This window comes from Drosophila nasuta, chromosome 2R (assembly GCF_023558535.2).
Source record: "Drosophila nasuta strain 15112-1781.00 chromosome 2R, ASM2355853v1, whole genome shotgun sequence".
NCBI lineage: Eukaryota > Metazoa > Arthropoda > Insecta > Diptera > Drosophilidae > Drosophila > Drosophila nasuta.
Window position 1 is genome coordinate 18,959,346 of NC_083456.1, and position 12,183 is coordinate 18,971,528.

Genomic DNA, 12,183 nt, shown 5'->3' on the forward strand with positions numbered 1-12,183 from the left:
CTATATTGATATTATTTGACTGAATTTAATACAAGATAAAAATACCATTATAATTGTATACTATTATATCTTATTTATTATATTTGTAGCTTAGAATTATAATTTATAGTCGAGCCAGAGCAACATAAAATAACATTTTGATTGACTAAGTTTATACATATTTGATATGCAGTTTATTTTTCAGGTAACTTATATGTAAATAACAGTAAAGAACCTTTCTTTTTTTATTATAGTGCAAGCCTTAACTCTTTAAATTCATATGATGGCAGATCAGTTAATGTTGTCTTGGGAAAATATTAGTTTGCAATTTGTATAAAGTTAAGAATTTCAAAAGTTTTCTTATTATACATCGCTGAGCAATCATAAAACAATGTATGTTAAGTTACGTTGTTTATTTATTTTTGAAATCATAAACAATATTTGTCGATTTAGCTTATTCTTTTATTTATTTCTTCTAATAAAGTTTATAATATAGTATTTTACAATTGTGTAGTAAAAAGACTGGAAATTACTCTATTATATATTTTTAGTATTCCATAATTGTGCATTAGAAATACTATAAATATTCTAAATTTGTAGTATTTTCTACTATAGCGTATTTCTTAATCGATCAGTCTTTTGAGAAATTCCCATGTTATTTGGCGTTTTTGACTTCAACTCTAAAGTCAGCGTCTCGCATTCAATTCAATTCAATCAAAGCGCAAAGCGCAACGTGCCGCTGCCTTTGGCTTTGGCTTCGGCTTCGGATTTGTTTTCGGCATCGTTTGTTGTTGTAAATATTGTTTAAAATTTCAAATTAGCTGCAGTTTGCATTGGTTTAATGTTCATGTTTTTCATTTTGTGTGTTATTGTTTTCTGTTTGTTTTTTCCTTCGCATTTGTAGGAGCGGTTCGTAAATATTTCATAGCACATTTCTGACTTCAGTTCTATTGTCATCGATTAAGAAAAATCTCGACGTTCTTCACCTTCTGATGCTGTCGCTGACCTTGTGAAGTTATCCAGAACTACCATCATATTTAATCACTTTTACAAGTTTTGGACTTTGGATATAATTTCCATGTAAGAAATATTTGATTTGCTCCGCTTTTATGGGGGCAATTACAGCAGCTTGCCCCTATATTAGGCAAGCTGTCAAGCGTCTTGGTTTTATAAATATTTGTACAGTAATCAGTATGCAGGTGCATCTAAGCTAACTGTGGCTTATCATCTCGAAAAGCAAGTAATACTAGTGGCATCATACTAGCTATGTGAACTTGCTATTTGCTAACAATATTTGCAGTTTGTGTCAAGCTAAAGTCTTCAATATAAATGCATATGAATTTCAAGTAGTCTTTCAAATCATCACGCCACGCTTTAAAATTATATATATTTAATAAATACAACATATTTATTTTCAAGCTGCAGAATTTTCTAAAGAAAACTTAATCACTCTGCTCTAAAGTTATTTTGAAGAAATTTTTTATCATAATGCTATGTTTGAACCTACTTATCTGTCGTACTGCATGGTGCCTAGTAAAATATTCTTGCCATTTCTTATTCCCGCAATCCAAGGTTGTCTTAGTTGCTTGGTTGACGATGGACTCTTATCTGTCGGTCAAGCAAACTTCCTTGCAGCAAAAAATCTGCCAAAATTTAAACTCGGATGTGGCACACGCGTATGCAAAATAATCTCGTTAGCTTTCAAGTTAGACCAAACTATACAATTGTCATTGATAATAAGGAACGCAAACAATTTGATTCTTATGAAATTTAAGCACAGCCTGGAAGCTGATTAGCTTTAAAATTACAAAGTTTGCCAGTTTTATTTATAAGCATGAGGCTAACGAATTAAGTTCACTCTGCACTCGACTTAAGCAATGGAAGTGGAAGTATTGCTCATCTTGGGATTTCCCCGATGGTCGCAGAGCATGCGCAGAGCATACATAAGTTGGAATATATCACATACTATATTATATCTACACAAGTGTTGGGTAGTTTCCGTTTTTCGAGCTGGTCGAAACCCTAAAGAGGTGCGTGTTTCTTGGCCCAGAACGCAAACACACCGAGTCTTGTTGCTGTTGCTAAATGGACAAACCCCCAAAGCAAATAAGCGATATAGTAGTTATACATAGTATATGCAAATAAGAGTTTCAAATGCTCTCCCCACGCTTCGCCCTCCATGAGCTAAGCTTAAATAGAAAAACCGCGCAAAACCGCAGAAATAAAAAAAACGAGCGATAAACGCGGCGAATGCGTGTCGCGTATGATAATAAAGCCAATAACAAGACTGCGAGATCTGCGAGACGATGACGATGACTCATGCAACGCGTGGACATTGAGACTCCAACCAAGTGTGGCACGAGTGGCACGAGCGGCCAAAAAAAAAATTGGAATATATATAAGAAACGAAAACAAAATTAAGTTTACAACTGCTGGACTGTTTTTTTCTTCTTTTTTTTGTTGAGTTGCATGCAACAGTTTGCCGATGAATGAAAACGTGCAGACAACACAACACAAACTGAAGGCTAAGGAGGGAGGTGCAGGGGATTGAGTGAGCTGGGGGATGGCTAGGTGAATACAGCACAATTAGAGCGCCTGCAAACAGGTTTCGAGCTCAAGCTGTGGGGCTTGGCTGCTGGATTGCTGTGCACACGTGTTGAGTTCAGTTTCAGTTGCTGTTTTTGCGGGCAACTTTTTTGCTTGTTGGCATTGCCAGACGTGCTGCATAAAGTTCATGCCTCGTGCCGCATGCCGCATGCCGCATGCCACTGTGTGCTGCCACCCGCATCATCCAACGTGTGGTAAGTGGGTCAATTACAGGCTGCCATTGTCGCGCGACTTAAAAGGCGCTTTACAACTGTGTACAACTGTGCGTATGTGTGTTTCTTTTTCCTCTTTTTTGTTTGTTAAATTGCGAAATGATAAATTCAATTTCACAAAAATAAGCAAAACATAAACTAAATAAACCAAAAGCAGCAGCAATAAAGGTAACAACAACGGCAAACAACAGTTAAAAACGCGTTGAAAATGGATTGTGAAATTCTAGGAACTGTCGTCAACGTCGCTGCCTGCGTCGCAGTCGCAGTCGACGTCAACGGCATCGCCTCGGTAGTCAAAATTTTACGCTACATTTGTGTGGCGACATAACAAAAACCACACAGCTGTGTGCTCCAAGCAGCCTGCGCTGATCTTGGCTCCTATTCCACTTCCCTCTCTCTCTCTATCTCTCTCTGGCTCTCCTCCTCTCTTCACTCTTCAACCACAGCTGGTGTTCCTTGCTGCCTTGCTTTGCTTTCTACACCTCTGTCGCCTGCTTTGCCTGCAGCAGCAGCAACAGTTTGTGGCTGTTGATGTTATGGCGACAGCAACGACGGCAAACTTTTTATTTATTGCACATACGCTCCGTGTTACGCTGCCAAGCGGCATATCAGTTGTAATGAGCGGCTTGCAAGATATTCATAGCATCTTTGAATTGTAATAAATCTAACGTGAACTTAATTTAAGTGTATTTAAATTATAATTAAGTTACAATAATATTCGTTTTACTAAAATAATTATTTGAAATACAAAATATATACTTATTTGGTTTGTAAATCTTAAAAATTGTATTTAAAAAAATATTGTTTTGTTTAAAGAAAGTTTGTAAGTGACATAATATTAACAAAAAAGAAAAATGCATAATTACACTACAAATAAGAAAACATAATTGTAGTTAAAACAGTGTATAACTTTATTCGATTAATAAAATAACTTTTTTCTGCACAAAGTGTATACAAAATTCGCTTTTCTTTAAATCGTTTTATGCTGGTGTTTTTTATTATTATTGTAGCCCTGTTATTGCCGACATGCTCTCCATTTTTAAGGTGTGTGCGGTTTTAATTTGTTGTTGTTAATTTGGAAATCTTTTATCTGCCACACTCGCGAATTATCTTTCTCTCTTTCCTCTGTCTCTGCTTGACATACGCTATCTCTTTTCAATTTATTTGATTTGGCAGCTTTGATGAATTGGCAACTTGCGCATTGTTCAATTTGACTCCCAAATGTATGCTATATATGTATTTGTATGATTTGCTGATTAAACTGTAAACCACATTCTATTGTAATATGACAAATATTTGTACTTCACATGCTAATGAAAATCTATATTCAAATTGGAATGCCATGATGACATTTCAAAAGCAATTTGCCAGCCCTCGTTGTGGATCTTTTATTTTGGGAGACTGCTCAGTCTCAGAGCCTCAGATTTAGGGGTCTGTACGTCTGTCTGTCTCGGTCTCCGACTCCGTCTGCGTCTCGAAGTGTCTTTCTTTCATTGTACGCGACACGACGCGACTCGCTGGCAGTGTCGATTAATTACTCAGGGACCGGAGAATTGCGGCTTTGCTGATTTCAGATTTAGCTTTTACGAGCCTTTTTCGCTTGACAAGTTGGAATTGAAATATGCGTCGGAGTCGCTCGGATACTTTCGCGCAGAGGGCATAAAAATACCAGAGTCACAGCTCTGCTGATTTTTATAGTTCTTTTTTTTTTTTGTTCTGCTCTTTGTGCTTTTTTTTTGTTTTATTTTTGGGCAAGAGTATTTAGTGTTTTCGCTTTGTTTGCCTGCCTGATTGGACTTTTTTTATGGCAAACTCGGTATCACAATAATAATCTCATAGAATGGAGAGATTTTTAATTTTACCCCACAGAAGTCAACGCGATTTAGAGTAAAGCCCATACACGTAATTATTGTGTGCGTTTTCAACTCTTTTGTAGACCTAGGTCCGAAAAAGTGAGAGAACAAGAGGGAGAGAGCGAGAGCGTATGATAGTAAATGGTTAAGTGAGCGGCGCATACGAAATTGAAATCAGCGTCGATAGCAGCGGCGACGTCGACGTCGACGACACTCGCGACGCTTCGTCACTTAATGTAGGTTAGAAATCGAAATCGACTAGCTACGCGGGTGCTCTCCAAATGAGTCATCGCCACAGCACTGTCCAGCTTGTAGAAATTGGAAAGAAAGAGACGTCACGTTGCGTTTTGAGTGCGATAAGGATGTCGAACACGTCATTCCCATGACGGACACGGTAGAGTTCAATGTCCAAGGGCTACGTCAAATATGTATGTGTGTGTGTGTGCATGTGGGGCCACACCTGTTGCCGAAACCCAGCGAAGAAAACTACAATAATAATAAAAAGAAAAAAAATTGCGTCGCAGTTAAATGACAACAACAGCAACGCAGAAATCACGCTACGATCATAAAAGCAAAACGTGCTAATAAAAACAATAACAACAAACCCCAAACAAAGAGACAACAACAGCAAGCATTTAGGAAAAACAGCAACGGTAAAGTTGCTAGGTCCGATTGTAATCGAAATATCCCAGCAACAGCAGCAACAGAAAAAGCTTTTTAACTCCTACCTCTTGCTGAGGAATGCGAATCATTTCCTTAAGCACTTCGTTTGACCACGAACAAGAACAGTGGCTATCTCTTTCGCTCACAGAGTGGAGAGTGGCGAGCGAAATGGGGCCAAGGCAAACGACAGACCTCGACGCTGCTTCTTCGTCTTCTTCTTCACCGAAAGTAGTAGCGCATTTTATAAAATGCCCGCGGCGACGACAGCAATACAACTTCTGTTCTTTCGCCGCCAATTTGCTGCGTGTTTGTGCTTTTGTTTTGGTTCTACACATTCGCCAATTTGGATTGTGAGAGTGCGCACGCTCATTGGTGTGTGCGTTGTTGTGTGTGTACTCACGCAATAAAAGGAAAAAGCTTTTGCTTTCCTTGCTGCTGTTGATCGCGTCATTGTTGCCAATAAAATACAAAATTTGTTACAGCGCACGCGCTTGCGTCGAGTTCAGTGTACTCGTTACCTTTTTGCATACATACTATGTATGTATGTGTGTACATCTGCATATATTATTTTAATTTAAATTTATATTAATACGCGCGTTTGTATGTGTGAACGTAATTATGTAAGTGATCACAACAACAAATATGCGTCGTATATCAAAATGTGTTTAAATCTCGTGAACTCAATGGAAGTAATGCATTATGTACGTATTTTGTGAACCGCGACCGCTCCCTTTGCCAAAAACACAACAAAAACAACAAAAAGTGAGCGCGAACTGCCAAAAGCGATTTGTTGTTGGCAAAATTCTCAACGCTTACTGCTCCCTCACTTCCCATCCCTTCGTACTGCTCCATTAATAAAGCGAAATGCAGCATCCGCCTTTGGTGTTGTTGTTGTTTGTTCGTACACATTATAAAAATGTCATTAACATGTCAACGGGGCTGCAAAAGTTCGCATTGCGCTTTTGGGGGAGCGACTTCGATATGCACTCCACAAAATGCATTTCGATAAATTGTGAGCAGGAACTTGCGATAAATCTAACCGACTGTAATAACTTCGATATTGCACTCCAAAAATACATCACGATATATTCTGAAGATGAGCTTGCGATAATTCCAACTCACTACAACATAAACTCCCCAAAGTAAATTTCAATAAATGTAAGCATAATTCCAACTAATGTCAATACATATAAGTAAATACTTAGTACATATCTGCGACACCGCGCGCGTTTGTAGTGTATGCAAAAGCCCAGCAACAGCAGCGAGCAAAATTTTAAAGGCCAGCCGAAAAATTGTAAAAACAAAAACAAAATGTGAACAGCGGAGGCGGCAGCGCGCCGCAACTCGAAGCAAAAGTCAATGATCGCCTCGTCGTCGTCGCTGCTGCTGCTGTTGCTGTCATAATTAAACGCGACAAATACAAATACAATTTGAAGAAAAGAAAAAAGAGCCGCCGTCGTCGTTGCTGTTGCCGTCGACGTTGCCGACATCGTCGCCAGGCCAGCGCCAGCCATAAACACAACAACAATGAGACAACAATAAATTCTTCAATTAACATTTTGTGTCCAGGTAAAAAGCGCCGAGAGCAGGCGGCATGGCAAATTTCTGTTTCTCTGTGTGTGAGAATGGCAAAGCGAGAGCGAAAGAGACTGAGGGTGAGAGCAAGCAAAAGAGCGTGACAAGCAGCGAATGCCTCTGTGTGTGTGCAAGGATCATTTGCATTTGAGGCGACGCAAGGTGTCGCAAAAACTGATTAAAATGCATTTACACACACACAGACACAACAAAGTTGCTCTTGTTGTTGTGCAAAAAGTGGGCACGTCGCGCATATTTTGTCATGTTGTTTTTATTGTTGCATAGATTCTGAATCGACAAAAAATACAAAAAACGAAAAAAATCAGCTCTTGGCAGGGCTCTCGCACTTGTTGTTGCCGCTGCTGCTGCTGTTCTACATATTTTGTTTTTGTAGTTGGAGCTACAGCCGCGTGCCTGGCTGCGTTAGTCATCATACACATAGGCAACGCTGGCGTAGACGTCGACGGCGACGTCGACTGCGACGTCAAGCGTCATAGCAGGCAAAATCAGCCAAGAAGACGACGACAACGCGTTGCGCGCTGTTTTGTTGTGAGTGATCTATGAGCCAGCAACGCGAACGGAACTAAAAAAATATTAAAAACGGAACGCTAAACAGAGAAGGGTTTCCCCTCACCTCCCGCAAATTGGTAAAATTGGCGCCACAAAAAGGTGTTTGCAACATTTTTACTGGACATTGACGCGAGCGACCACCAAACGCGATTAGTCACAACAACAACAGCAACAACAACAATAAGAGCGAAATAAAACGCGACTTGTGTGTGTTTTTTTTTCGGCTTGTGCATTTTTGACAATTTTTCGCTCGCGTTTTTAGCCTTCCAGCGCAGTTTGAGCCCAGAACCCGGCCAGAGCAGAGCAGAGTAGCAGAGCCCAAAAAGACGAAATCAAACGAAACGAAACGAATTCGAAAAACGATCGTGCTGGGCAAAAAATACAAAAAGCCGAAACGAACATTCGTCGCTGTCGCCGTCGTCGACGCTGTCTGTGTGTGTCGTGTCCGTGTCTCGTGCATGTGTGTGTGTGTGTGTGTGTGTGCTGCTTTGCCTTTTGAGCGCAGGTTTATCAAAATTCGATTTTCAGTTTGTGTTTTAATACAAATTGTGCCTTGCTGCCGTGTGGAAGTCGCAGGAGACGTCAGCACAACAAATACAACAAACATCTAAGTCAGTAACGCGAGTGCATAAAAAAAACACAAACACACACACACAATAAAAATAGCAAATCAAAATAAAAGTGGAAACTTATTAAAAAAAAATAAACAAACTGTGTCTGCGATCGTTAGTGTTTGTATGTGTTTATAGCAAAGAATCACGTAATTTAATCCGTGTGCGCAGTGGAGGAGTCGTAAAATCAAATAAAAAAGAAAAAGAAAACGTATGAAAAACATACACACACGCAAACAAATAAGCATAGCAATTGAACACAGAACAACTTACAGGCGCTTGCTGTCTCTCTCACACTCCCCCACCCCACCACACCACTTTGTGAAACTTCCAATTTGTGCAGTTGCAGTTTGTGTTTGTTTGGTGTTTGTTTACGCGCCGTTACTGTTACGGTTAACTCGCCTGACACGTGTGCGCCACTAACCAGTCTCTGTCCCTGTTGCTGTCCCTGTCCCGCTCCCTTGTCTAAAGGGGGGGTGGTGTTGGTGGTGCCATTTGCGAATGCTGCCAGGGCTCTGGACTCGCACTATCCCTCTCTGTCTCTCGCACGCGTCGCAGAAATATCGCAGCAAAGAAACCAAAAGTGCAACAACAACAATTTGAATAAAATATAATTTACATATTGCGCGAGCAACTAAAAAGCACATAAGTGTGTAGTGTAGTGTATTATTAATAAGCAAGTCAAGTGAAAAGTTGAGTCATCGTTACAAACTTTTTCTCTTCTTGCATTTCTTTGCACAATATGCAAATAACAATATTAAGTAACAAGTGAATCCCCCTCAAAAAAATATAAAGATAAATATATCTAACCAATTTCTTCTGGAATTTTCTGCAGGAGCGCATAAAGATTTTGTTTTAAATGAAACTAGAACTAGAATTGAAAATTTCCCCCAAAAATAAGTGACCAAAGAGATTTGCAACAAATAATTTGCGTAAATAACAAGTTGAAGAAACCCCACGGAAAGCGATAAAAACGCAAAGGAAACAAAATAAAAAAAGACACACAAAGCAAAACAAAACAAAACAAAACAAAAAATAAAAATAAAAACCTTGTGATAAACTCTGATAATTTGTTGTGTTGTTGATGATTGCCTTAAAATCCATTAAAATGCAACACAACAGCAATCTGCAACAACAACAGCTGCAACTGCTGCAACAGCAACAACAACAACAGCAACACAATTTAAGCGATAATTATGTTGTTTGGGCCAATAACAATAACACAAGCAACAATAGCAACAACAGCAGCAACAACAACAACAACAGTGGCAACAGCAATGCAATGCAGCAATTGCAGCAGCAACAACAACATCGCGCTTCTTTGTGGATAGCAGAGAGTAATAAACAGCAGCAGCAACAACAACAGTGCCACAACAACAACAGTATGAATGTCAATTATAATCAGCACTTGTTGCAGCAGCAACAGCAACAACCACAACAACAATACATGCAACAAACGTACGCCAACTACACGCAACAACTCACGGTGCCAACAACATCTCCAGTCAGCAGTTGCTACTACGCCAACCTGCAACTACAACAACAACAACAACAACAGCAGCAACAGTTGCAACACCAAGCACAGGAGCAACAGCAACAACAACAACAACAATTTCTGGCGCCTGCAAATCGACACTTGCAACAGCTGACGCAGGACACACGACGACGTCAACAGCAATGCGTGAGTACTCAAAAAAAAAAAAAAGAAATCAAATATTTACTACTTACAAAAAATACAATACATTCGTTTTGTATACAATGTGCATTAATTACCCTGTTGCTATCTCGCTCTATGCGCTGATGCGCTGCTCTTTTCTTCACGCAAGCGCTTTCTGATTTGTTGTTTTGTGTCGTCGCCTTTCATTTTGCGGTTTTGTGGGCGGCGCCTGCGCCAAAGTCGAAGGTGGAGTTAACGATCAAATGAACAACTGAAATGCGTTTTTCTCCAATTAGTAGATAATATTATATATGTAGTTAGATGGGGCGTATGCGCAATGCAATTGCCATTGTACTGCACATTACGCATACGCAGCGTTGCACCAGGCGGGGAAAAGTGAAATGTGTCGCCAAAAAAAAAAGAACCAATTGATTTGCTTGGTTTGTATGTGTGTGTGTATTGCAAATATTTGCAGTTCGCGCGCCGTGGGAATGCCGCGCCCCAAGCACAAAAAAAAGAAAAAAAATACAAATATATAATTTTTAAAGTAATTTAATTTGTTTCAACTTGAAACTGGGGGAACTGAACAAAGCGCCTGTGTGAGTTGTTTTTTTTTGTTGTTGTTTGTTTAAATTAAGCCAACAGACAGTTATAAAATTTCATGCGGTTTAATGCACTTTTCAATATCCAAGCGGACAGACAGACAGCCATACGTCATTGAATAAAGCAATGTGCTCAACCATTGGCGAAACTAATCTCTTATCGCAACACGTTCTAGTTTGTGTTGGGGCTGAGCTTGTGGCAGAGATAAGATGGCATTTGTCAAGTCACGAAGCAAACGAGCAATGAGCTAACCCTTCAGGCCAGGCCAGGAAGTTGAAAAAGCTGTAAAAATTCGCTCGAAAAAAGCGTAACGGAAATGCCACAAAAACACAAACGGAGACATGCCCATATTTGACCAACTGGTGGCGGTGGCATCAGCTTTGGTCGGTCTCGTTATCTACTACAACCCAGCCCAGCCTAGACGTGGTCGCTGTTAAGTTATTAACATCATGTTAACCACAAAATGCACTGAAGACACGTTTTTTCCACTGTTAAGTTTCAAGTGGAGCAAGCAAACATTGTGTGTGTCTTCATAGTAGTCTAATATTTGCATTGTGCTGAAATATATATTTTTGTATTTATTATTGTTCGTTCTTTGATGGTAACTTTGTTGCCTATGCGTAGTTCTGGCGGTCATAAAAGAATTATAAGTCTTGGAGGCTTTTCTTCTAACTATTGGTCCTTAGAATCAATATTTGTGTTGTATTAAAATATAAAATCTTGTAACCATCGAAGTATAAGCATTGTTCGTGCTTTATTACTCCATACTGTCAGTAATATCGATAGTATATTCTAACCTATAAAAGTTTTAGTATCGATAGTAAATTTCAAGTCTATTTTACTTGTTAAATACACAATTTAAACGATAGATGTATAATATTAGCGCTGTTTGAACTTTACTTTATTATACTGTCAATACTATCGATAGTATATTCTAACCTAAAAATATTTTATTATCGATAGTAAATTTCCACTCTAAATTACATTTTTAATACACAATCCAAACGATTAGTCTAAATTTAGCTGCTGAGTTCGCTTGACGACAATTCTCTATATTATAAGTAGTTAAGTAGTAGTAGTACTTTATTAGGGGCAACATGTCTTTTTCTTTTTCATGTTATCGATAGTATGTTTATGTTTAATAGACAAATCATATGATTAATTGATAAGCTCAGTTGACTTTAGACATTATTGTAGATACCTTTTTTTTATTATAGACAATATGAGTACTCTTTTTCCACTTTTAAATATTTTAATTTCTCTTATCGATAGTATTACAATTAAATGTCGCTCTCACACATAGTTTATGTTTAATAGACAAATCATACGATTAGTCTAAATATAGCTGATGAGTTCGCTTGACTTTAGACTCTTGATTACACACTTTAATCAAACATAACTGTTTAGAGAACGATAGATAGTTAAATACGGAGAGTCCAAGACATTTACTTATGTGATAAGCCACGCAAAGAAATGTGATAATGATGTATCATCATCGCAGTTGATCGTCTGTTGAAACAAGGTGACCTTTACAAAAGTCGAAGCAATGAAAAAAGAAAGTGGAATTCACACATATTCTTATTATACGACCTATTGTTAACAGTGTGGAAACAAGTTTCGAATCGAAATAGGAACTGGAACCACAGATTAATTGTTAATTTCGACTTGTCACTGTGATTGCGGCAAACATTAATCTTACTTTTAACGGCCGTTAGCAAAAGAGTATGAAGATATTTTGCACATTGATTAAATGTCAATAAAAATGAATGTGCTGAAATGAAGAATAGATGGAAAAGACATTTGAACTAATTCCAAATGATTTAAGTATTGAATAAATTAAAATTTAGTACAAT

General features: G+C 38.5%; 1 protein-coding gene across 2 annotated transcripts in view; it reads left to right on the forward strand.

The window, feature by feature from the left end:
• The first annotated feature begins 8,889 nt into the window (after positions 1-8,889).
• LOC132787492 (transcription factor kayak) overlaps positions 8,890-12,183 on the forward strand; it is a 34,349-nt gene continuing 31,055 nt past the window's right edge. The window contains exon 1 of one of the 2 annotated variants that reach the window (XM_060794554.1): positions 8,890-9,751. In XM_060794554.1, the coding sequence (XP_060650537.1) occupies positions 9,155-9,751 (597 nt within the window). In that variant the 5' untranslated portion in view covers positions 8,890-9,154. The remainder of the gene's footprint in view (positions 9,752-12,183) is intronic. The other variant, XM_060794555.1, reaches the window with a different exon arrangement.